This window comes from Notechis scutatus, chromosome 2 (genome assembly GCF_049901735.1).
Source record: "Notechis scutatus isolate UNSWTSFEM ecotype Mainland chromosome 2, rNotScu1.2, whole genome shotgun sequence".
Lineage (NCBI taxonomy): Eukaryota > Metazoa > Chordata > Lepidosauria > Squamata > Elapidae > Notechis > Notechis scutatus.
The window spans coordinates 136676426-136704096 of NC_142010.1; the positions used below are offsets into that span (position 1 = coordinate 136676426).

Genomic DNA, 27671 nt, shown 5'->3' on the forward strand with positions numbered 1-27671 from the left:
AAGCTGAATACCATACATGTAAGTACCCGCGAAAACTTAAGAAAACATCTATCTCTATCATCTATCTATCTATCATCTATCTATCTATCTATCTATCTATCTATCTATCTATCTATCTATCTATCTACATTGTAGTATAGTATATACTTTAATCAATTACAAAAACAAAATGGATTTACACACTACACAAACCCAGGAGGGAGTTTGTGAGGGACTTTTCCGCATGCCGGAAAAGTCGCCTCTTCAGGTGGCTCGCCTACAGGTAATCCAGTACAGTAGTGCGGTTTATGGATCCCGTCGGGGAGCTCTGTTTATGCGCACTCCAGCCTTTTCCCGCTCGCCTCCTGCTTTTCCCTGCTCTGTTGGATGAATGGAGGCATCTGCTCGCTAGTCATCGGCCGAATGAGGAAGGCTTGCATTTATGCTCACTCCCCATTTCGTCTCCAAAGTCACCGAAGATGGAGAATATGGTTTTTTTTTCCTTCTTCCCTTTCTCCGAAGTAGACTTGGTTCCAATTTGCTTGAGACGAAGTTCAAGCAAAAGGGAGGAGCTGTTGGCGGCCAATGCGATGCCTCCAGTGTCGCTGACCGCCTGTGTTTTCCCCCCTTGGGGGGTGGAGTGGTATAAGTGGGGAGAGGAGCTATGAAAAGCCGCCGCCGCTGCTTCCAGGACCATCTAAAGCTGCGAAGGTCGCACTTGATCAACTGCAGGTGAGTCACACGGAAAGTGGGGTAGAGTACAGCAAATCCATATTTTGCTTTAACCCTTTGCACACAAAAAACCTCCCCAGAAAGCAGGCCGTTATTATTTTTAAACACTTTAGGGAGATGCAATCCCGTCGCAGCGGAATTTCTTTGGAGAGGATGGAGGGGAGAAGTTGGAAAAGGGTGTGTGTGCGTATCTGTGTATTGTTGGGATTTCTCCGCCACTATCTAACTAGCTCTGGGATGGAAGGAGAATCCATCAGGGAATGATAACATATTTCGCTCTTCGATCTAAAAATGTAAAAGAAAAGCGGATAGTGAACGCAACTTTGGGGAGACAGGAGAGGACAGGCGAGAGAAGAACGAACTGTCAGCTTTTGGGCTCTTAGAAACTGCGCGCCAAAAAATGTTATTTTAACGAAGATACACGACGTTTTGTTCCGAAAACGTACTCAGAGCTAGCTGTTTGAGAAGCTTTTGGGAGACGTTTATTGTCTTCGGATGCAGAGCCACAGATCTTGTATTGTAGGTGATGAACTTATTGTACTATGTACATATTTGGGACTGTATTGCTGCAATGTTATAAATCGCTTTGGATCGGCTAGTTTGAAACATTGCCTTTAATACATTGAATGTGTACCACTCCCAAAAATATGAATCTTAGGGAGAATGTATGTATGTATGTATGTTGGTGTGTATCAAATTTATATGATCATACATAATACAAGAAGTGACTCTGGGCAACATACACAAAAAAGTATAAAAAAATAAATAAAGAGAGTTGCATAAAGAGATGGGTTTGTCTGAAAAAATATGAGTGCTGAAGAAATGTACCCGCAACAACACTCTTGGGTTTTGGTTTTTTATTCAAAACAATAATTCACTGAGAATCTGATGGAACAGCTTAGTGACTAAATATTGATTGCATTCTCTGTTGACATGGACCAAATTTAAATTATCGACACATTTCTACTACGCTTCTTCTTCCAAAGCTATATTGCCAGCTTTAAAAGGGGCAGAGAGGGACAATTTTTACTAAATTTTTATACTTTTAAAAAATCAATTCTCCCAGGAACTGAAAACATTGATGGAAAATTAATTAGCTATCCAGGAACCTGGCTTAGAGACATCACTGTGAGAAAGTCTGTGAAATTGTAATGTCATCTTTTTTTCTGGAAATCCTTCTTGGAGGGAAATATTGCTGGTGAAAAGACCACAGCCTGAATGACATTGGAGTGAAAGTGTTGAAGGAGAATTGGGAAAGTGGTTCAAATCTATACATTTGCTGGATATGGATAGTCTTGTACAGGTGGTCCTCAACCTAGGACCACAATTGAGCCCAAAATTTATGTTGCTAAGTGAGACATTTTGCCCCCTTAACGACCTTTCTTGCCAAAGTTGTTAAGTGAATCACTACAGTTTTTAAGTTAGTAACATGGTTGTTAAGTGAATCTGACATATCCGTTGACTTTGCTTGTCAGAAAGTCACAAAAGGTGATCACGTGACCCGGGGACACTGCAACTGTCATAAGTAGGAGTCAGTTCCCAAGCGGCTGAATTTTGATCATGTGACCATGGGGATGCTGCAACCATCGTAAGTGTAAAAAATGGTCATTTTTCCCCCAGTACTATTGTAACTTCGAACTGTCATTAAATGGACTGTTGTAAGTTGAGGACTACCTGTAGAAGGCATCTTGAAGCCCTTAGAACAGGAGCTCTTGCCTCACAATCAGGAGGCTGTGAGTTTGATCCTAGGTAGAGGCTAATATTTGGAATAGACTCTCCTACTCAAGCAGGGGGTTGGACTAGATGACCTCCAAGGTCCCTTCCAACTCTGTTATTCTATGAAAAATCTATGAAACAGGTACAGAAGAAATAGTATGTTAAATCCAGGGAGGCAGAAAAGTATAAGAAGGTCTGACTCTCTGAGAAGACGAGAAGGAAAAAGACAAGAAGAACCTTCTGCTGCTCAGGCCTGTGGCAATATTCTATGAAGTCAGTTTCCGTATCTAATCAGTCTTGTGGAACTAACCAACCTTGAGTGATTGTTCTAACTGCACAAGGCTATTGAATAACTGTTTAACACTCAGCCATTGTCATCTCAACAAACTTTGGAAGGACAAGGATGAGGGGAGAGCAACCCTCCTGGTCCTCTTATATCTCGGGGTGGGGGTATTAATACTGTGGTGTCCTTCTGGACCGAAACTGGGAACAGGAGGTGGGAAGAGACGTTATGTTACCATACAGTAGTTCTCCACCTTCCTAAAAAGGTGATTTCAAACATTGAGGGAATAGAGAACTACGTAGAGTTCTTTTTTGTGGAGAATCTCAAAGCTTTGTCCAGTGTTTTTTTTTTTTTTTAACATCCTGATAGGGAAGGTCATTCATCAGCATGGGTTCTGGCATCCTAAGTATGCTAATGAAACCCAAGTGTACAGCTTGACCTCAGGCAAACAGGTAAAGCTATAGAACCAGTGCCTGATTACCGTCAAGGTCTGAAAGAGAAGAAACCAACTCAGAAAGAAACACACTTCCAAATGTGATTGAAGGTGCTTGTTGTCCATTTTAAATCTCTAGGTGGATATCCAGTTGTCTAGTAACAATTTTACTAAAAAATTTCACAATATAAAATACAAACGAAAATAAATATAGTGGAGAAAGAGGAAGAAAGGGGGAAGGAAAATGTAAGGATAAAAGTTTCAAAAGAAAAACCAGAAAGTCCAGTTGCCTCCTGAAAAACCACCTTTGGGACAGCCATGACCTGGATGACTGAGAATCTCTACAGGCTGTAAGTATAAAAGGATCGACCTTAAAGACCTTCAAAATACCCTAAGCAAACCAAAAGACCCAGCAACCTCAGGAGAAAAACAGGAGTCATCTACAACATACAATGTAAGAACTGAAACAACCACTACGTAGGACAAACAGGCAGAAGACTGCAGAAGACATCCATAAACACCAACTGGAAGTCAGAAGGCATGACGAAAATTCTTTCATTTCACAACTTATAGACAGATCTAACCATAATTTGTGCGTGACCATCTTAGACCAGGCTAAATCCAAAAATGCCAGGGGATTTTTAGAAACCTGGCACTCTGACAAATCAGCCATCAGTAGACACACAGACATTAACAACATCTATAGACTATGCAAAAGAGCCAACCAGCCCAAAAGAGATAAAAAAGACTCCAGCCCCTCTCCACCAGTAATCAGCACCCAGATCAGTAATCTGTATTTACTTGACCATTGGTTTGAAATTAACTCCATAGGTTAATTTCAGACCAATGGTCAAGTAAATACAGATTACCCCAGTCATGAATCTGCCAAAGAGCCATCAATAAACAGCCCAACCAAAGAATTTCTAAGACCACCCACCCCCACAGGCAGGCAAGACACCAGAATATAAACTGAGAGCAAACAGCACTCTTTATTAACATTGATGATATTACCTACTTAGGGTAATGAAACATCTGCAAGAAAGCTCAGAGAGGATCCCTCAAAAGCATCGACTCCCAACTTTTTTCAGTGCAGCAAAGTACAACATAAAATTACAGCCTCAGCTTTTTACTTAAGAAGTACTAACAATAGTCTGTATTAATCAGCAAAACCCGACATCAAAAGTTCATTTTTCTATCTTGAGCACAATGTCCAGAAGTGGTTTCCAAGTAGGAACAATGTTGAATATGTTCTTTTCTCTAATTAAAGCAGTCAGTTGTGGATATACAGATATTTAGAGGGCCACCTTTCCCTGTTTTTATTTGCTCATTTAATCAGAAAGAACCAGCTTTTTCCAGGTCCTGTCTGCACAAGATAGTCATGTGAAGGGACTTCAGGGACAGGCATTTTCAATCACCACTTAGGATTCCTTTCTCCCAGAGATCCAGTGTGTCGCTTCCCACCTGGATTTCCCTAAAGCAGGGCTGTCAAAACTTCTAGCCCGCAGGCCAGATGCGTCATGTGCCACGGCCACAACCTGTTTAGTGAAGGGGGGAAAAGTCCCGATGTGTCACGTGACACTGCCTTGACGACGTGAGTTTGACACCCCTGCCCCAGAGGCATTAAAACCTGGGTGTGCCATTTAGTGCAGGAAGAAGGTATGTTATGAGTGAAGGTTAGAATCTAGCAGGCACATTGCTTTGTGTATTTGTTGTTTTGATACCAATTTTGTTTATATTATGAAGTAGTTTGTGAGTTTATTTTTGAAGGGGGTTGCTTTTTATTTTATGCTAATCTTGACTATTAAGTCACCTAGAGCCTTCAGGGATGAGCAGCATATTAATTAAGAAAAAAAAATATGGTGGTGATTATGAAGAGGAAAGTGGAAAAAAACTTTTACATCAAAGGAGAGAAATATTAAATTAAGCCCGTGGACATTTCCAGCAGGGTAGCTGAACTTCTAAGGTAAATGAGCACCCTCTCTAATGAAGTTTCTTTATAAGACTGCCTCTGATCCTTCAAACCCTGTCCAGTAAGTAGAGAAATAACTGTGAGATTAATTAGTCATAATATTAGTTGTCTTCCCAACAAATCAAACGATCAAAGTCTGCTCCAAATTTTTCTCTCTTGTGCGTCTCTCTCATCCAGATGAAGTTTGGATGGAAATGAGATTTTTCAATCCTCAATCCAAGCAACAATAACACAAAAAAGCTATAAGAATAAAGGAACTTCTGACTTTCTTCTATACAGATAAAAACTATAAATTAATGTCCCTTTGATCTAGAATGAACTACAACAAACAGTACTTCTATCATCAATATACCTAACCATCAAAACCCAAAATTAAAATCTTATTATTTTCAGTTTCAGTCAAAAAAATCCAAGAGTAGCTTCTGAATGGAAACAAAGCTAGAAACTGTTGTTTCTTTCATCAAAGCAGTCGATTTTGCCATGTCTGCTAACATCCTTGCATATTTCTTTATAAATTATATTTGCATTAACTATATTTAATGCAAATATAATGAATATCTCTTAGAATTTATTCATAGTTGAGCTAATTGCATAATGTCTTTCCGAGACAATTGTATTAATTTTTTAGGACAATGCACAGCCAGTTTATTTCTCAGTATTTGTTTAACAAATACTAAATACACTTCCTGCTAAATTCAAATCCCCAATAATGTTTAATCCAGTCCTTGCTACAGAGAACAGAGGGCAGGGCCTCCTGGCCTCCTGGCCTCCTGCCTGTTCCCCTGATATTAAGCCATAGTGCAAATGTACTCTGACAACATATTTTTTTGTTCCCTTTTGCCATGTTGTTGCCTCCAGCCCTGTCTGCAAGCTACGAATGAGAAGGGCTAAGTCGCCCAGAGCTATCTGGTATTAAGTTGCATTTTCCCCTTTACCCTGACATAATTCAAGGGCAGACTCAACGTGTATAAAACCCATTTAGCATTTCCTTGAAGGGTGATGTAGATGCTAGGAATTAAGCCAGGAGATGGAAAATAGCAAAGGAAAGGAGGAGGTAAATTTTGTGTTGTGCTGACTTAAGGACTTAAAAGGCTGTATTTGTGTATGTAGACCAAGGGGCTTGGATGCAGGTAGTCCTAAATTTACAACTATTCATTAAGTAATCATTCAGTGTTACAGTGGCACTAAAAAAAAGTTTAGTTCATCAATGGGAAAAGGCCTACTATCTTCCCACCACCAAGAGCAACTAGCCAATGATTTCCAAAGGGAAATTTTGTGCTCTCCCAATCTTGCGAGATTATTTATTTATTTATTTATTTTATTTGTCAAGCGATTATAAGATAACAGGTATAAGTATAAACATGGTTATGAATACATGAAATGGATACATATAAGAAAAATAAAAAGAAACAATAGGACAGGGATGGTAGGCAAGTTGGTGCACTTATGCACACACCCCTACAGACCTCTTAGGAAAGAGGTGAGGTCAATAGTAGACAGTCTACTCAAAATTTGGGTGCCTGGCAACTGGACTCTATTCATGGCAGTTGTAACCTTTCAGACAGATGCATCTCTCCCTATACATTCACAATGTTTGCTTCTTCCTGGTAGGTTTCAGCTATGTGGCTCTACCTAGCTGTCCTGGTGGGACTTTACTTCTTTCGCCGATGGTACCGAGAGAGACAGAGAGTGGAGAAACTGACAGAAAAATATGTCTTCATTACTGGCTGTGATTCTGGCTTTGGGAACCAGCTAGCCAGGCAGTTGGACACTCGGGGTCTGCGGGTGTTGGCTGCTTGTCTCACCCAGAAAGGAGCACAGCAACTGGAGAGACTCACATCAGACCGCTTGAAAACCACCCTGCTGGACGTCACCTGCACTGACAGTGTTGCAGCAGCAACCAAATGGGTGAACTCATGCGTGGGGAACAAAGGTAACCAACTCCTTCTATTTCTATTAATGCTCTGGCCATACTTACTGTAGATTGAGGGATTGGATACAGGTAGTCCTCAACATGCAACCATTTATTTAACAATTGCTCAAAGTTACAATGGCACTGAAAAAGTAGCTTACACTTAGTCCTTGCACTTGTGACCATTGCAGCATCCCCACGGTAACGGGCTCAGAATTTGGATGCCTGGCAACTGGAGTCTATTCATGGCAGCTGTAGTCTCTCAGAGTCACATGATTTGTGACAAGCTTCCAGCAAGCAAAGACAACGGGGGAAGCCAAATTAGCTCAACGACCACGTCATTCACTTGACTGCGTAAAAGGTTATAAAATCAGGCATGATTCACTTAACAACCGCCTTGCTTAACAATGGAAATTCTGGTCCCAATTGTGGTCATTCATCGAGGACTGCCTACACTTAATTTCAAATATTAGCTGCTAGGATAAAGTGTTTTTTATGTCTTTGGCAGCGAGTGAATTTTCCACGAGAATCTAACATTGTCACCATTAAAATGACAAAGGTAGGGAGCTAAAATGAAAGATGTGGTGACAGACTCTTCCCTTACTTAATTTTCCTTTAAAAGCAGCTGTTGGGAAATTCTACCTTAATCTAAACACTTTCGGAGAACAAGAGTAAGCCATTTATCTCACCCGTGCAATATTTTCATCCTTCATAATTCTCCAAATTATGTGTGTTTTAGCCAGTGGAGGGTCAACACATACTGTGCTGCCACACTCACTCACACTCACACGTCAGTGGGGTTTATGGAGGGTTCACCCAGCAGTTCTCTTCCCACAGCCATGAGCAAGCCCAGATTAATCCCCTAGGCAATGGCCAATTAGTCCATAACATAAACAGCAAGCTGCTCAAACAGCGAGTCCAATAAATGAACATAACACACCCCTCCAGGCAAAACTAAAAGTACATCCACATTAGCTCACGGATTATAGTAATTCAGACACTCAGGAAAAACAAACAAGCACACAGCCACAACCCACACATGTTGTTACCAGCAACACCTCCCTCTGCCTGCTGTGCAGTTCATCATGGAGGGCGGGGCCTTTTCCCGAGCAATGTGGCAGACCTACGTTTCTCTGGCCTGCATGCTCTGAGATCCACCACGGCAAACAGCTCCTCCCCCTCTTCTTCACTGGCCTGCAAGCTGTCCCCAGTCAAAGCCTGTTCTGCTGGCAGTTCAGGGTCAGTAATTCCTGAAGTGCCAGGAATGATCTCATTCTCCCTCTGAGGAAGCATCGGAGGAGTCGTCCAAAGGAGACACCATACTTGCATCAGATTGACGCTCAATGATATCTACACAATAAAGCCTGTTTCATGACACTTGTACAAATAAATGATGCCACTGTAACCTTTGTCATTCCTCTGATGTTGTCATGGCATGTATCATAACTTCTCTCCCCTCAAGCAACCCCCCCCCCGCCCCCCCCAAAAAAGCCTAGATTGTTTTTTGTTACTTTTCTCCTTATCCCTTTCTGTTTTCTGAAATGGACCATTTTGTCTGTGACAACAAATATATTTCACACTGGGTGAACAACCCTTAAAAGCACGGTAATGCTCCAGTTCTGAACATAAGTGAGGATTAGAATGACAGGGACAACAACTAGTAACCAACAACACTAGACTAAACAACTGCCTCGATCTCATCTCATGAATTTAATTTACGGAATACAAACTAAAGAACCCTTTTCCAGTAGTGACCACAATATGATTGACTTTTGTCTCAACATACGTCCACACAAAAATCACCACAATGATGTAATTCCCAATTGTAACTTCAAAAAAGGCAACTATGATCTTATACACAACGATCTCTCATCCCTTGATTGGCAATCTCTATTCACTGGATGCAATACTGTTGAAGACCATTACAACATATTTTTACTTGAAGTCAAAAGAGTCATCAAACTATATGTACCAACAACAACTCCCAAAACAAAACAAAAAAGCAGATTACCCATATCAATAAGGAAACTTCAATCCAAAAAGAGATCACTCTGGCGGAAAAACAAATCTGGTCACGTTGCCAATTTCAAAAACCGATACAAAAATTTATGCCACCAGATAAAGACCGAATGCACCAATTATCACATTAAACAAGAGGAAAACCTTCTAAGCACCAATTCCACCCGTGCTTTTTACAATTTTGTAAACAACAAACTAAAAGACTCAAGGTCCATCCCTCCCTTGATAGGACCTGATGGTAAAGACTGCAACGACGACACCATTAAAGCCAACTTCTTTAACACATTCTTCGGCTCAGTATTTGTAAACAGCAATGGATCATGCCCAGTATTTCCTAGCCGTACCACAGATAACAACAATGATCTAATACATATCGATTTCACAGAAGACAATGTTGAAAAAGCACTACGCTTTTTCCATCTCTATCTATTGGACCGGATGGAATATGTGCCTACTTCTTAAGAAAGCTATCCACTGCCATAGCCAAACCTCTAAGCATAATCTTTGAAAAATCTTTCAGGACCAGCTCCTTGCCTAACCTATGGTCACAAGCCACGGTCATCCCCATCTTCAAAAAGGGAGACCCAAGCCTAGTTGAAAATTACAGGCCAATCTCCTTATGCTGCGTCACCTGTAAAGTCATGGAATCAATTATTAACCAATCCATCATCCTTCACTTAGAGACAAATAACCTACTCTCCAATAAACAATTTGGTTTCAGAAAAAAACTATCCTGTAATCTGCAACTCTTACACTGCAAAAACATATGGACGACACAACTCGACCAGGGCAAAGCAATAGACGCAATCTACATAGACTTCTGTAAAGCCTTTGATTCAGTGGTACACGACAAACTACTCCTAAAAATAAAATCCTATGGTATCTCTGGACAACTGAATAACTGGATAGAAGCATTCCTGTCAAACAGACAACAAATGGTCAAAATCGGGAGCGTACTATCAAATCCAGTACCTGTCAATAGTGGTGTTCCCCAAGGCAGTGTTCTAGGACCAACTCTCTTCATACTCTACATAAGCGACCTCTGTGATCATATTAAGAGCAATTGCGTTCTCTTCGCTGATGATGTAAAGCTGTTCAATACCACAGACAATACTGCTACCCTACAAAAAGATCTTGACTATGTATCAGAGTGGTCAAACAAATGGCAACTTCAAATCTCAACAAATAAATGCTCTGTCTTACATATTGGCAAAAAAAAATCAGAAAATAAAATACAAGTTGAATAGTCAAGATCTTGTTGATGACCCAAGCTCTGTAAAGGACCTTGGAATACTCACCTCTAATGATCTAAGTGCTAGAGCCCACTGCAACTACATAGCCAAAAAGGCATTAAGAGTTGTTAACCTAATCCTACGTAGCTTTTTCTCTGGTAATATCACACTACTAACCAGAGCATACAAAACATTTGCTAGACCAATACTCGAATACAGTTCATCAGTCTGGAACCCACACTACGTATCTGATATTAGCACAATTGAGAAAGTCCAGAAATATTTCACAAGAAGAGTTCTCCACTCCTCTACTCGTTGTAGAATACCTTATGCCACCAGACTTGAAATTCTAGAACTAGAAAACCTTGAATTACGCCGTCTTCGGTCTGACTTAAGCATGGTATATAAAATCATACATTGCAATGTCCTACCTGTCAATGAATACTTCAGCTTCAACCATAACAACACAAGAGCACACAATAGATACAAACTCAAAGTAAACCGCACCAAACTTGATTGCAGGAAATACGACTTCAGCAATAGAGTGGTCAATGTCTGGAATACTCTACCCGACTCTGTAGTTTCTTCCCCAAACCCCAAAAACTTTAACCTTAGACTGTCTACTATTGACCTCACCCCTTTCCTAAGAGGCCTGTAGGGGGCGTGCATAAGCGCACCAACGTGCCTACCGTCCCTGTCCTATTGTTTCTCTTATTCTTTTATTTTTCTTATATGTACCCATTTCATGTATTTACAACTATGTATACATTTATACTTATTATCTTGTAAACAATTGGCAAATCAAATAAATAAATAAATAAATAAATAAATAAATAAATAAAATAAATAAATCATGACCATGTATTTTTTTCTTCTTACTCAGGGCTCTGGGGCTTGGTAAACAATGCAGGTAAAGGCATACCCATCGCTATCAATGAATGGCTGACGAAGGAGGACTTTGCCAAATTGCTGGATGTCAACTTGCTTGGGCTGATTGACGTGACGTTGCAGATGTTGCCCCTGGTGAGGAGAGCCAAAGGGAGAGTGGTCAATGTAAGCAGTGTGATGGGAAGATTAGCATGCTTTGGAGGAGGGTATTGCCTCTCCAAGTATGGTGTGGAAGCCTTCTCAGATACTTTGAGGTAAGCTTTAACTTTCTCTTTTGATTAGTTGAAGTGCATGGTTCTCTTTCAGCTTCATTTGAAAGAAGTAGATGCACAGATTCAGATAGTCTGAGCTACAATGATTTATGTAAAACATGGTTGTGTCTCTTAAGGGTTGTCCCAAAGATCTAAACATGTACTTTACTTTGCTTGAGATAAACGTGGCACTGGAGGAACAATCTTTTGGTAGGTAGGCAATATCCAAGTAGCAATAGCAATAGCACTTAAACTTATATACTGCTCCACAAGGCTTTACAGCCCTGTCTAAGCAGTTTACAATAGTAAATAAGAACAATTTACAAATAAATGGAGGAACAGAGGAAATAGGAATGAACAAGTTATCTAGGCGTAGCTGGGCCTTCACTTTTGGAATAGTGTGCTGTCCAAATAGTAGTAAATGGAACCAATAGAAAAATTAGATGTTTTACTTTATTTATCTTAAAGCTAATTAAAATGAAATCTATATATATAAAAGCGAAATGCCATTCACACATCATCACAAAATCTCCAGAACCGTGAAGCCTACAAACTTGAAATTTGGCACGTATTTCCTCTTGGCTTCTAGGTGCTCATAAGAAAGGATTTTTTGAAATGACTATTAGAGCATTAGTATTGCATATATTATTATTAACATGCTCTGATGCTAAGGAGTTCTACTCCCCCTCCCCACCTGAAAAGAAATCTGTTCCAAATGCAAAACACAAGCAGAGGAGACGAGTTTCAGTTTTAGTTTCACAGCAGCAACCAGCTTTAGTACAGAACAGTTGAGCTAAGCCATGCCCAGGCTCCTTGCTGTCTCCTCCTGCTCACACAACAAATACTGTTTCAATTTCCAGACAGCCCTCAACTCTCTCACACACTGACAGGACGCTAGCCAGATGAATACTGATGGATGCTGGTAGGCAGAGGTGGAATTTTTTCCCCTTATTTTCCTCCCCAAAAACTAAGCCCGATCACATAATTTCGTAGCGAAGCACGGGTATCCAGCTAGTATGGAAATAAAAGGCTATTCAGGCATGCCTTTAACATTTTTCCTATTATATCAAAATTATAATTTACACTGATTTGAGAAACTTCCAGGGATCACAGTTAAGATTTTCATAAGGCTTACCTTCTGCACTTCTGCCCTAAACCTTGCTTTGCATACTGTGGTTTGTTGAATAAGCTATAATTTAACATGCTAAAATCATACAATATTTATTGCAAACAGAAATAGCTTGGTTCCTGGAACATGCTGAGCCAAAAAACAAAACAAGCTATATTATCTGATCAATTAAATGCGAGGAGATAATTTGAGTTTGACCGCATCCTGATTTTTACAAACTGGAGCTATTAGCCCTATTCTTGGAGGTCTTTCTATTTTGGTTGTGCTTGTTGAAAACAAAAAAAAATTATGACAAGCTTTAAATTAGGTTCTAGGAATTAAGGCACACCACCACCACCCCAAGGAGGAAAGGAGATACACTTACACAGAGACTATTCCTAGTAGTTCTGGAAAAGGTTAAACTGAGTACAGATAGTCCCCAACGTACGACCACAATTGAGCCCAAAATTTATGTTGCTACGTGAGAAATTTGTTAAGTGAATTTTGCCCCATTTTACAACATTTTTTGCCACATTTGTTAAGTGAATCACTGCACTTGTTAAATTAGTAACACAGTTGTTAAGTGAATCTGGCTTTCCCCATTGACTTTGCTTGTCAGAAGGACACAAAAGATGATCACCTGATCCTAGGACACTGCAATTGTCATAAGTAGGAGTCAGTTCCCAAGCATCTGAATTTGAGCCAGTTGCCAATCATCTGAATTTTGATCACGTGACCATGGGGATGCTACAATGTCATAAGTGTGAAAAATGGTCGTGTCACTTTTTGCAGTGCCATTATAACTTTGAACTGTTGTAAGTCGAGGACTACCTGTATTACTCTATTGCACTGATGTCATTTTTCACTGTATTCTTATTTATGCTGTGCTTGTGGCATCTTGCCCAAAATCTTAACAATTGTGGCAGGTTATAAATATTATTACATAAATCAATAAAAGCATTTCATCCCTTGACAGTTGTTGCCAATAGAAACACTAACAGATCATCCTGCAAATGCTTTCTAATAGAGACCCTGCTTTTTATTTCCTCAACCAGATTTGGGGAGGTTCAGAATATGAAAGAACCATTCCCTGATGTGACAAGACATTTAATATTAAAATATCCTGACATTGCTGACTCCCTCAGTTAAGAAATGGAAATAGGCACTGCCCTCTAGATTCTATGACTGAACAGTGGAAACCTTTGCCTTTACCTGTTATTTATAGCCTGTTTAATAAGTTAAATTAAAAGACAGAACAGTAAAGTTAACCTTTCTGCTTCCCCATGAAATGGTGGTTTCATATTATTTATTTATTTGATTGATTGATTGATTTTTATCCCACCTTTATTATTGTTAATAAACAACTCAAGGCAGTAATCATATCTAATATTCCTTCCTCCTTCTATTTTCTCAACAACAACCCTGTGAGATGGGATTAGACGAGACCAAAATGGCTTTCTGTCTGAAAAGAGACTTAATGCCTCTACAACTACTTTTATTCAGGAAAAATTGATAAAGATGCTGCTTCTGTCCTTGTCTCATATTTATAAAATGCTGGTCGCTTTGATTAAATTCAAAATATTTTTGTTTGTTTCCTTTGAGAAAGGAAGCTATTTATCAGTTTCAAAATTAATCAATTTCTTTGTTGCCCACTTCTTAGTTAATGTGGCTTTTAAAGCAGTCACATCTTTTTTTTAGTTTACACAGAAGTTTGAAAGATGGCAAGCCCTGAGGTTCTTACCATTCACCTAAATAATAGGAAAATAGCAGTGGAGCTCAGTAGTTACTGGAGGAATTGTTTGCTTGCTTATTCATTAAATTTATGCATTATGAAATTTACAGTATATATTGCCCATCTCGCTGTCAAGCAATTCTGGGCAGCGTACAACATCAATGGACATCATTGACATCATTTTCTGGTCAGGTTGAATTTGAAGGCACAAATGTTCAACTAGATTCCCATTTTGTGTCTTCATCTTATCTCAATGAATCTATCAATGTCAAATCAAAACATCCAGAGGTCTTTTGTTTTCACCTCTGACAGCTAACATTTGTCCCTTCCTGCTCTACTCTGAAAGCTGAAAAAAACCAATTCCTTTCCATTTCCTCCCTCCACAAAATATCCCAATTGGTAGGAAAGCTGCAGCATTAATTTCATATCCAGAAAGGACATTCACTGCCAATGGTATGTTATCAGGCAAAGGATTCCCAAAGGATGCAGATGCCCATAGGAGATAAGAATGATAGAGGCTTTCTGTCCTTCTATCCATACAGTGAATATAGAAGATGGCCTTGAAGAACAGGGGAAAGGTGTATTGCCCTGGCAACAATCAGATAAATGATCCCAGATCAAGAAATAAACACTGTGTAGACAGGTGTGGGATTCAAATTTCTTAACAACCGGTTCTGTGGGTGTGGCCTAATTTGTGGGTGTGGCTTGGTGGTCATGTGACTGGGTGGGAATGGCTTGCTGACTGGGCATGGCTTGGTGGTCATGTGACTGGGTGGGCATGGCTTGTATGTGAATATTATAAATATTTATGTAAATATTGATATTTTTTTTATAAAAAAAGAACAACGTTTACCCAAAAGCAGGCAAAGCAGGCAGGCAGATTGAGTTGCTCGCAGAATCACAGATTAAGTTAGAGATCTATTTATCTGCAATTGACTAACTGAGTCACATAAAATTTGCTTGCAAGCAAACTCACAAAATTAACTCACAACACACCATGTATGTAAATATTGATTTTTTTATAATAAAAAAAGAGCATCCAAAGCAGGCAGGCAGATTGAGTTGCTCACAGAATCAAAGATTAAGTTAGAGATCTATCTATCTGCAATCAGCTACCTGAGTCTGTACTGAAAAGCTTCAGCCCTAAGGAAAGTTTGGCTCTGCTTTTAGATTAGCTAGAAAGCAAAAAAATCCAAGGATTTCCTGCTTTCTAGCTAATCTAAATCTCCTGGCAGAGCAGAAACAGCTAATGGTCAGGGGGAAAAAAGGAAAAATAGCAACTTACCAAACCAGGCAAGTTGGATGGCTCACATGCAGGTAAGGAGTGAGTGGGAGGGGAGGGGAGGGGCCAGCCAGTGGAGCGATTTGCTGGTTCTCCAAATGGGGGACAATCATGTATGCAGCATTTGCAAACAATCATCAGCTGTGGTGCCTGGACAGCTGACAAACACTGCACTCTGGTGCTCAGCATTTAAAAATCCTCTTGTTTCCTGCTTTTTCAACCTCAGCTGTGATGCGCAAAGCAGCTGAGGAGGGAAAAGCAGGGAACAAAGGACAGCCTAAAGCCCAGGCAGGCGGGTGGGCCAAACACCAAACCGGTTCGGTGTCAGCTGTTCTCTGTAGCTACAAGTTCTATAGAACCGGGCCGAACCGGTAGGATCCCACCCCTGCATGTAGACCTAAAACTACTGTTACTAGAACAGCTGTAGTAACAGAAGCTTGCAAGTAAATGTGCTTCCCTTCCTCCCTTATTTATCTTCATGTGAATTGGGGTACGAGCAAGGGTGGGATCCGACAGGGTTAACTGCCAGGTCAGTCATTTACGAGGTTCGGTGATTTACAATGTGCTTCCCTGCATGCTGCCGGCGCACGCCTGTAAATCATCATCAGCATGCTGCGTGCAGAGAAGCAGCCTTTCAAAAAGCCCTTTTTTCCTGCTTTTTTAACTGCAGCTGTGCCTTGCATGGCAGCTGAAGTTGAAAAAATCAGGAAATAAAGGTCAGGTAAGAGCCCAGGTTGGCGGGTGGGCAAAAATATCAGCAGACATAGAACCGGTTCGATGTCTGCTGCTCTTCAGAGCTACCGGTTCTACAGAGGTGGACAGAACCGGTAGAAACCCACCCCTGGGTACGAGTTGTTCTCTGAAGTGTTTTGTAAACCCCTTTTTAGGCTGGCTCAAGCCTCATTTATCTGATCATTGGCAAAGTAACAGATCTTCCCTCTGTCCTTCAGGGCCATTCTCTGTGCTCACTTCAGTTCATGAACTGCAACAGTAGTCTTGCAATGGCCAGGACAGCATGCTGTTTTTTTATCTCTGCCTACTCAAAGTAATAAATGTGGCCCCAGACACTCCTCTTCCTCCTACAAGCTCTGAGGAGGCATTCAAAAGGCCGCTCCTCAGTATTGAACTCCTGCCACACACACACACCACAGTCTCCTTCCCTCTGGGATTTGACCGGTTTGGACCGGTTTGGACTAACCGGATGTTAAATTCGCACCTGGTTCGCCAAACTGGTATTTGAACCGACCGGCTGGCCCTCCCCCACCCCGCCCCTCCCAGGAGTCTCCACACGACCCATTTTCAATGCAGGTAAGTTCAGGGTCTGTGTGGAGGCTCTGGGAGGGGGAAAAACGGGCCTTCTGAAAGTCTGGAAATGGGCCTGTTTCCGGCTTCTGGGGGGCCTCCAGAGCCCAGGAGAGACCGTTTTCATCCTCCCAGAGGCCCGAGGGAAGCCTCAAGACGAAGGCAAAAATCGGCCCTCCCAGAAGTACCAGTAGGCCACGCCCACCATGGCCACGCCCACCTAGCAACTGGACAGCGAACCGGTTACTGGAATTTTTGAATCCCACCCCTGCCTTCCCTCCTTTCCTTCCCTGGCATTAGATTTCTGCAAATGCTATATTCCCTTCCTACCTCTTGGAGGAGTTGGGGTGGGAGGTGGTGCTTCACTCTAATAAGTATTAATATTGGGATGAACAGTAGTCCTAAGGAAGACTCTGCTAGCATTCACCATTCCTCTAAGGAACAAATCCACAGAGGCAATGGAGAGGTATACTTAACCGTTTTTTTCAAAAGCAGCAGATGACCAAGGGAACTTTTCCTGATTTTTTTCAATATGAAAAATGCAAACTGTGTGTTGTCACATGATCGTTCCAAGAAGCATTAGTGAATGAAAGAAGAAACTGAAAAGAGATCGGTGTTGCTGTAAAGCTGGATGCCATTCCTTAATTGTTCCACTTTTTTAAAAAAAGACATGCATTTGCTGTCCAGTCTGGGAAAAGTTCATTTTGGACTCTTTTTTTTTTAATCCTCACATACATCTGCCAGACACAAAAAATCCTTTATAGCTTGGGAAAGTAGACTGAAATAAATAAGTAAACAGATATCTTAGTCTGTTGAAAAAATATATGTTTAAAGATACATATGGACACAAAACTGATACCAACATGACATAACTAAAGAGAAAAAGAAAGAAAGCTATAGAAATGTTTATCTTAAATTAAGCAATTTCCCCAAATTTTACCAATTTGCTTGAAAGCGCTTTTCCCTACCTCCTTATTGAATAAATATATAGAAGTTGAGCAAGGAAAGATAAATGTGCTGCAGATTTATTCTATGTTCCTTAATGAGTCTAGCTATTTCTTCACATGCAAAAAGTCTACACTTGGAATTTAGCATTCAAAACAGATTTTTGCAGATTTGTGTATTCTTCATTCTGCATCTCCTTATTCTTCCTTTCCGTTCTATTCAGGCGTGAAATGTCCCCATTTGGGATGAAGGTCAGCATTATTGAACCTGGTGCTTTCAGTACAAGCATTCTAGAATCTACATTAGAGAACTTCCAGGCTTCATGGAACAAAGCACTTTCTGAAACCAAAGAAGTCTATGGACAGCTATACTTTGAAAGCTGTGAGTTGAAATTTGGGAAACCGGGCTATAGATTGCATATACAGTATATTTGGTTGAGGGAGGGTATACCACAAATGCAGAACCCATTACGGTTCAAAAACCATAGAAGACTTGATAAATATCTATTCTATAAAACTACTTAAGAAGCTCATTATCTGTCTAAAATGAGAAAACAGTAATGTGAAATTTGATTCCACACTGCTAATTATAAGCATTGACACGTGTCAGGTCCAAGTCCAGAGATGATAGGGCAAAATCTGAATTCCATCCTTCATTTGCTTACACCTAATGGACAGATTCTTGCCAATTTAAAGCTATAAATCTTTAACTCGGGGGTCCCCAACCTCTGGCCTGCAGCTCCATTTGCGTGAGCACTGAACCAAACCCCCCAGGTGGACCACCATGGCCTGTGTAAGCTCCACTTGCCCAAGTGTGCAAGCAGCGGGCACTCATGTTTTGTACTCATACAAAATCATCCCCTCTCCCCACACCTGCTGGGCTACCAAACTGGAAAGGTTGGGAACTGCTGTAATAATCTGCTACTGTATTTCCCCGAAAATACAACCTATCCCCCAAGTAAGTCCTAGCTTGATCCAAGCCGAAGTCCAAGTGCCCTGCCCACTTCTTCAGCAGCCACTTACACACACACACATACACACATGCACCCAATATAAGCCCTACACCCAAAATAAGCCTAACCCACTCTGGGGTGCACAGAATGGGGTGAGGCGCACAGGTAAAAATTAAGCTAGGTGGGGATGGGGATGGTGGAGCTTCCCTACTTATCAGGCCTCGCATACCCCGACACCTGCCTTGCCCACTTCTTCTGCGGCCACTTGCTACCGCTTGCACACACACACACACACACCAAAAATAAGACCTGGTACCTTTTTTGGTTCTGGAAAAAATATAAAACTGGGTCTTATTTTCAGGAAAACATGGTAGCTGTATTGTGAGAGATTCTACAGATGGCTACCCTGAACACCTTCTCCCGACATCAAGCTGCAGTCTGTTAATCTGGCCTGTCTCCAGGAAAGCTTTGTGTTGCCAAAACTCTCACCCACTACTCTTCCTTTTTTTTCTATAAAAAGTTTTTTATTTTTAACAACAAACAGACAAACATAAACATAAAACAACAAATAAAACCTTTCAATTATACAGTGTGTTGGTTGGTACATATTTCTTGTGCACAATATCTATAGTCTTTTCTTCTTAGATTTAAGTTTGCATTCATATTACATTAATCAATTTTCCATGTCATATTATATTATTACATCATCATTAGACTTTAATTTCAAATCTACATTATCCTTTAGAGCAAATCTCAATTCTTATTAAATTTAATTTGTATTATAATTCATTCCATAATAATCAATTATAACATATCATTGCTATTGTATTTTACTTCAATTTCCTACTTTCCTATCTAACCATTGGTAAAATAAATCCCATATCTTAAAATATTATTTTTCTTCTTGTTCTCTCATTGCTAATATTAATCTACTCATTTCTGCACATTCCATTATTTTCTTAATCATTTCCCCCTCTATCGGAATTTTCTCATTTCTCCAATTTTGAGCAAATACAATTCTAGCTGCAGTTAAAACATTAATAATCAAATATATCAATTCTCTGTTGTAACCTTCAGGTAAAATTCCCAATTAAAATATCTCTGGTTTTAAATCTATGTGCTGTTTTGTCATTTCTTCCAGCCATGTGTATATTTTAGTCCAGTATCTTTTCGCTTCCACACACGTTCACCACATATGGTAATATGATCCAGGTGTCTGATGACATTTCCAACATTTTGCTGATTTATCCTTGAACATCCTTGCTATTCTTGCTGGGGGCAAATGCCACCTGTAAAACATACAAATTATCTTTATATGCTGTCAACATTGTTAGTTTATAGTTTCTAGTCCAAAGTTTCTGCCATTTTTCTAGATCTATCTCACATCCAAAAAATTTCCCTCAAGCAATCATTGTTTCTTTAACTTGTTCTTCTTCTAATTTCACTCCTAGTAAATAACCATATAATTTTTAATCGTCCTCTCCTCAGTACCTGTTAAGATTTTATCTAATTCAGTAAGTTCTTTGTAAAACCCTTCTGTCTTACTGTCTTTATCATATCTAGAATGTATTTGCACATATGAATACCAATTCATTCTTATCTCTTGTTCATCTAATTCTTGCTTTGTTTTAAGTTCACCCTTTTCATTTAAAATTTCACTATATCTAATTATGTGTTCCATTTTAAAAACAATTGGATGCGCAAATGCCTCTATAGTTGATAACCAGACTGGTATTTTCATATAATGTTGTTTCCTTATTTTCTCCCATATTAACAATAAAGCATCTTGAATATAATGTCTCCTAAAATACCCATGTGCTTTGCTTTCCTTATACCATAAAAATGCATGCCACCCCAATTGTAAATCATGGCCTTTCAGTGTTAACAATCTAGTATTTCTCAAAACAATCCATTCTTTCACCTACATCAGTGTTACTGCCTGGTAGTATAATTCCCAATTGGGTAATCCAAAGCCTCCTCTCATTTTAGTGTCCTGTAACGATTTTAATTTAATTCTTGCCTTCTTTCCTTGCCATATATATTTCAACATTATTTTGTTTAAGTCCTCAAAATATTCTTTCCCTAATTTAATTGGAATAGTCTGAAACAAATATAATATCCTTGGTAGTATGTTCATTTTGATTGTAGATATTCTCCCTATTAGAGATAATTGTAAATTTTCCCATTTTTTTCAAATCTGACGCAATCTGTTGTTTTAATTTATAATAATTATCTTCCTTTAATGTTCCTCATCTTGCTGTTAGGTGTATTCCCAAGTATTTTACTTTGTTTGTGATCTGGATATTCAGTCTGTCTGTCAATTCTTTCCTTTGTTTTTCCATCATATTCTTAACTAAAATCTTAGTTTTATCTTTATTTATTTTTAATCCTGCCACCTGTCCATATTCTTCTATCTTTTCTATCAGTCTAGACGCTGTTTCCAATGGTTCTTCCAATATGAAGACCAGACCATCTGCAAATGCTTGTAATTTATATTCCTTCTTTTTTATTTTCATTCCCTTTATTTCTCTATTTTCCCTAATATTTCTATTTAATACTTCCAAAGTCAATACAAATAACAGTGGTGAAAGAGGACATCCTTGTCTAGTTCCTTTTTAATATTAATATTGTCTGTCAAATCTCCATTTATCATTACTTTTGCAGATTGTTTATGATATATTGCCTCAATTGCCTTAATGAATCTTTCTCCAAAGCCCATCTCTTTTATTTGCAATAACATAAATTGCCAATTTACATTGTCGAAGGCTTTTTGCGCATCTAAAAATACCAAGGCAATTTGCTTCTCTGGATGTGTGTCATAATATTCCAACGTATTTAAAATTATTCTCATGTTATCTTTTATTTGCCTCGTAGGCAGAAATCCATTTTGATTAGAATGTATAAAGTGATTCAAATATCTTTTAAGTCTTTCTGCCATTATTGAGACAAATATTTTGTAGTCTGCATTCAGCAGGGATATAGGTCTATAGTTTTTTTATTTGTTGTAAGTCAGTATCTTCTTTTGGTATAAGAGTAATGTAAGCCTCTGTCCATGAATTAGGTATTTTGGTTTTTGACAAAACCTCATTCATTACTTCAAGCATTGTAATGTTTAAAGATTCCTGCAAAGTCTTGTAGAATTCTACTGGTAGCCCATCTGGGCCCGGAGCCTTTCCAGTATTTTGTCGATTTATCGCCTCTGTCAGTTCCATCATTATTTTCCCTTCCAACATTATCTTAGTGTCCTCAGGTATTTGGGGTAGCTCTGCTTTTTGCAAGTATTGTTTAACTTTTTCTTCTTCGATATTCTCTTGATCATATCACACTTCTTCTTTTTTCTTCATTTCCATTACAAACCATTCCATGCTCATCTATTAATTGTATTATCTTTTTCATTTCTCTCCTTTTTCAGTTTATATGCCAGTCTTCTGCCTGGTTTGTTTGCATTTTTGAAGAAGTTCTGTTTAACTCTCCTGATTTTTTGTGCTAGTTCCTCTTTTTCCATCAATCCCATTTTATGTTTAACTATTTCCATTTGACTTTTAATATCTTTCTTTTGTGGATATTTTTGTAGTTCTTTCTCAAGTTTCTTGTAGACTTCCTCTAATATTTGTTGTGTTTGTCTTTTTTTAATGTTCCTTCTTCTTGTATAATTTATAATCAGACTTCTGGCATAGGCCTTCATAAAAACAGTATATATGTATGTGTGTGTGTGTGTGTGTGTGTGTGTGTGTATATATATATATATATATATATATATATATATATATACACATATACATATACACATACATACATACATACATATATATACATACATACATACATACATATATATATATATATATATATATATATATATATATATATATATTGCTTGCACTGGCACGAAGTCTTGAAAGCACCAGCCTGAGGATGGCGAGTGGGACCTCGCCAAACGTCGCCAAGATACTCTTAATCTTACACGGGAAAGACCGAACACACCTACACCTATATGTGTGTGTGTGTGTGTGTGTTCTGAGGTTTTCGCGGGTATTTGTATATGGATCTTTGGTTATTCAGTTTTCTCCTGCGTAAAATTGGAAGTATCTAGGCGATGTTTCGATGAAGTCTCATTCATCATCTTCAGGCTTGTGTCTTCGGCTTTGTGCTTCTCGGAGTAATGTGAGCTTGCAGCTGTTTCTTTCTTTTAACTGCTAGTGGGGGTGTGACTTGATTGGGTGGGGGCTTGGCTGTGTTCTGATTGGGTGGGGGGGTGTTCTCATTGGTTGGGGGTTTGGCTGTGTTCTGATTGGCTGGAGCTGTGTTCTGTTCAGGTGGAGGCTTGGTTGTGCTCAGGTTAGCCTTAGTTGCTGGGGGATTTGAGCTGGTGAGCTGTGATCCTGTTTGGCTTCGCGTTCATGGTCGTGCCACATCTTCATGGTGGGTGTCCATTCACTTCATGTATGGGTCGGAGGGGTTTGAAGCGGGTAGTGATGCAGCTGCGGTACGGCTTCTGGTCCGTGGTCGTGTCTCATCATCTGTGTGGATGTGAGTCTGCTTTCTACATGGAAGTGTGGTGGTAGCATCTTGTTTGGCCCTCGTGGGTGTGGGTCTGGTGTCATTCTTCATGTTAGGTACTCGTTTGTTAATGAGGGCGGGTTTCCAAATGGCTGGTCGGCAGGAGGTATCATCTCGTTTATTCATGCTGTGTCGGCGTTTTTCTATCTCTATGGCTTCTCTGATTATTCTGTTGTTGAAGTGTTCAGTTTTGGCGATGGTTCTGGTATTTTTAAAGTCAATCTCATGTCCTGTGGCTTTGAGGTGTTGGACCAGGGAAGAGGTCGGTTCTTCTTTTTTGATTAAGTTCTTGTGTTTTTCAATGCGTGCACTTATTCTTCTGTTGGTTTGTCCGATGTATGTGGTGGGGCAGGCGGTGCAATATACTCCTTGGTTTTCTAACTCAATTTTGTCTTTAGGGTTTCTTAGGATGGTGGATATTTTTCTGTTTGTGCAGAATGCTGTTTTAATGTTGTGTTTTTGGAGGATCTTGCTGATTTTGTCTGTAGTGCCTTTTATATATGGGAGGAGGGCTTTGCCGTTCTCTTGTTCTCTGTCTTGGATTTTGGTTGGGGTTTCTTTTTGGATTAGGTGGGTAATCTTCTTTCTTTGGAATCCATTGGCTTGAAGCGGGTAGTGATGCAGCTGCGGTACGGCTTCTGGTCCATGGTCGTGTCTCATCATCTGTGTGGATGTGAGTCTGCTTTCTACATGGAAGTGTGGTGGTAGCATCTTGTTTGGCCCTCGTGGGTGTGGGTCTGGTGTCATTCTTCATGTTAGGTAATCGTTTGTTAATGAGGGCAGGTTTCCAAATGGCTGGTCGGCAGGAGGTATCATCTCGTTTATTCATGCTGTGTCTGGCTCAGATACGTAGATGACATCTTCATAATCTGGCCACACGGGAAAGAAAAACTGAACAACTTCCTCACACACCTCAACAGCCTACACCCCAAAATACAATTCACCATGGAAACAGAAGCTAACAATCAACTTCCCTTCCTAGATGTCTTAGGATACGAAAAATCCAATGGCTCCCTAGGACACACCATCTACCAGAAGAAAACGCATACAAACCGCTATCTACATGCACTCTCACACCACCACCCAGCACAGATCAATTCCGTAGCCGAGACACTCATCTCCAGAACAAAATGCTTAGCCGACAAACAACACCTCTGGCGAGCACATGGAGGGCTGTGCAGCCCCCTAAAGAAATGCCACTCCACACCATTACTGATCCACTGCCAAACTGGTCATGCTGGAGAATGTTGCAGGAAGCAGAACGTTCTCCACGGCATCTCCAGACCCTGTCACGTCTGTCACATGTACTCAGTGTGAACCTGCTTTCATCTGTGAAGAGCATAGGGCGCCAGTGGTGAATTTGCCAATTTCTCTGGCAAATGCCAAACATCCTGCACGGTGTTGGGCTGTAAGCACAACCCCCACCTGTGGACGTCGGGCCCTCATACCACCCTCATGGAGTCTGTTTCTGACCGTTTGAGCAGCCACATGCACATTTGTGGCCCGGTGGAGGTGATTTTGCAGGGCTCTGGCCGTGCTCCTCCTGTCCCTCCTTGCACAAAGGCGGAGGTAGCAGTCCTGATGCTGGCTTGTTGCCCTCCTACGGCCTCTTCCACGTCTCCTGATGTACTGGCCTCTCTCCTGGTAGTGCCTCCATGCTCTGGACACTATGCTGACAGACACAGCAAACCTTGTCACAGCTTGCATTGATGTGCCATCCTGGATGAGCTGCACTACCTGAGCCACTTGTGTGGGTTGTAGACTCCGTCTCATGCTACCACTAGAGTGAAAGCACCACCAGCATTCAACAGTGACCAAACCATCAGCCAGAAAGCATAGGAACTGAGAAGTGGTCTGTGGTCACCACCTGCAGAACCACTCCTTTATTGGGGATGTCTTGCTAACTGCCTATGCTTTCCACCTGTTGTCTATTCCATTTGCACAACAGCATGTGAAATTGATTGTCAATCAGTGTTGCTACCTAAGTGGACAGTTTGATTTCACAGAAGTGTGATTGACTGTTTAAGTGTTCCCTTTACTTTTTTGAGCAGTTTGTGTGTGTGTGTGTGTGTGTGTGTGTGTGTGTGTGTGTGACCTCTAGATGGCAGTGTTGCTTAACTTACTTGTTTAGTTCTACTGTATCCAATAGGTTCTAACCAAGTATCCTTTTGAAAAGTAAAAGTAGAAAGGGAAAAATAGTTTTAAGTTTAGCAATAAAAATTGAAAGTACTCTTCAATTAATTCTTATTTGAAAATCCAGTCCAGTAATGAAAAAAAAATATTTTAAAAAATAAGAAAAAAAATTAAAATAGTCCAAATAACATTTGACAGCTAGCATTATGTTCTATTTCGCCGCTGTTCTCCACTTTTCTGTCTTCTTTCTTCTAAACACTCTTTCCCCTTAGGGTGCTCTGATTTTGGTAGGAAAAAAAAAGGAAGTTCTCACCCAAACCAACACACTTTCCTTCCGATCTTCTTTCTTTCTGGGGCTGTCACAGCTTTCTAGCAGCTTTAATAGCCGCTTCCCGCCACTGCCAAATTTCAGGAGCTTTCCTGGATCAACCAGGGACATTATGACGTTCCTGGGATTGACAGGATGTACTCCCTTTACTCACCATCTCTCCGGGACGGTTCGGATCCAATTGGACTGTCCAGCTGTGGGCGTTTCGGCGGCTTTCCCAGGAGCTCCAGAATCGCTGTCGTTCCACCGCTATGTCAGTCCCGCCCTCCCTTCACTACTACTTTTCCAAGTGCACATTCCATCACACCATGTGGGACAGTGATTTATTGTGGTTTTTTACAACCCAGCGTTATCCTCATCTGTTCAGCTGGAACTCTTGTCTTGAATAATTATGGAAAGAAATGGCACCAGGTCAGGGAATGCTTGGTTAGAGGCTGGCTCTCAAGTAGCAGTTGGTTCCTTGAATTATCAAAAGATTCAAGTGGCTAGTAAGTCATTGTAGAATTTACTCTCTTTTTTTTTCTTCACACAGTTTTGAAGTTCTTCCAAAATCTCAAGGAAAACAGCAACAAGAACCTCTTCTTGGTCACTGATTGCGTAGAGCATGCCCTGACCTCCCGCTACCCTCGTGCTCGCTACAGTGGTGGATTGGATGCCAAACTCTTCTACCTTCCAGTGTCTTACTTGCCCAGCTCAGTAGCAGACTTCATAGTGACCTACACTTGGCCAAAACCAGCGCAAGTAATGTCAGGATGAACCCACAAACCATAGCTTCCTGTTAAGGGTTTAATATCCGAATACAAGTGGTCCTTGACTTGCAACAGTTCATTTAGTGACCGTTTGAAGTTACAATGGCTCTGAAAAAAAGTGACTTACGACCATTTTTCACACTTAACAGCATCCCCATGGTCAAAATTCAGACGCTTGGCAACTGGCTCATATTTATGATGTGATTCCCTTTTGCAACCATCTGTCAAGCTAAGCCAAAGAAAAAGCCAGATTCCCTTAACAATCAGTGTTACTAATTTAACTACTGCAGTGATTCACTTAATGACTGTGGCAAGAAAGGTCGTAAAATGGAGCAAAATTCATTTGACAACTGTCTCGCTTAGCAATGGAAATAGAATAGAATAGAGCTGGAAGGGACCTTGGAAGTCTTCTAGTCCAGTTCCCTGCTCTGCCAGGAGACCCTATATACCATTTCAATGTTGGGTTCAATTGAGGTCATAAGTTGAGGACTACCTGTATAATGCAGAATCACTGATATGTAGAAAGAAAGCCAATTATTTCATCAGCTCTGAATTGTTGGGTCATATAGCTTAAGCTGTCTTGCAACACTAATTGACCTGAGTGGGTGTTCTAGAAATCGTAACAGAAGATGCACTTTGTGCAGCTGTATGACCTGACCTAGCAAGGTTTATGGATTATACAGAATCCTAGCACCAATTTCTAGAAAGGCAATAAACCACCACACATTTCTGATGACATTTTTTGATCAGTGTTTTTGTTTATAAAAATGAATTTAAAGAAAGCTTGAAAAAATACTTTCTGGAATAAAATTATATTTGAAATGACAAAACTGATTTGTGATTTCATGCTGTGCTTTAATCCTACCTAGTAGGAATGGCAGCAAAACTTCCATACTGTATGGGATAAGAATTGGATTTCATCTTGCAGGTTTTTTCAAACAACATCATCCAACAAAGCTGCCAGATACGCTTTCTATTTAAAGCTTTATGTTGTGGTCCACCGGCGGCTTGCAGAGCTGGCAGCAGAGTCGGACAGTGGGGAGGAACATGGAGTCTGGGGAGGACTCAGATGAGGGATCTCCATCCGACACAGAGATGGGGCCAGGGCCACCTGAGAGTTGTGTGCTGACTCTGGAGCGTCCAGAATCTGACATCAGTGAGGCAGA

General features: G+C 40.3%; 1 protein-coding gene across 1 annotated transcript; it reads left to right on the forward strand.

Annotated features, from left to right (window-relative positions):
- Positions 1-653: 653 nt before the first annotated feature.
- On the forward strand, positions 654-27335 carry LOC113422748 (17-beta-hydroxysteroid dehydrogenase type 6-like). Its single transcript, XM_026683877.2, has 5 exons — positions 654-711; positions 6724-7045; positions 11159-11417; positions 18007-18164; positions 26289-27335. Exons 2-5 carry the CDS (start codon positions 6733-6735, stop codon positions 26510-26512), a joined length of 954 nt encoding a protein of 317 aa, XP_026539662.1. The 5' UTR covers positions 654-711; positions 6724-6732; the 3' UTR covers positions 26513-27335.
- Positions 27336-27671: the final 336 nt, after the last annotated feature.

Excerpts from the sequence above, each read along its gene's own strand:
- LOC113422748 (XM_026683877.2), top strand. The coding sequence starts at position 6,733 with ATGTGGCTCTACCTAGCTGTCCTGGTGGGACTTTACTTCTTTCGCCGA. Across the intron at positions 11,418-18,006 it reads GCCTTCTCAGATACTTTGAG|GCGTGAAATGTCCCCATTTG; the intron begins GTAAGCTTTAAC and ends CGTTCTATTCAG. Across the intron at positions 18,165-26,288 it reads ACAGCTATACTTTGAAAGCT|TTTTGAAGTTCTTCCAAAAT; the intron begins GTGAGTTGAAAT and ends TTCTTCACACAG.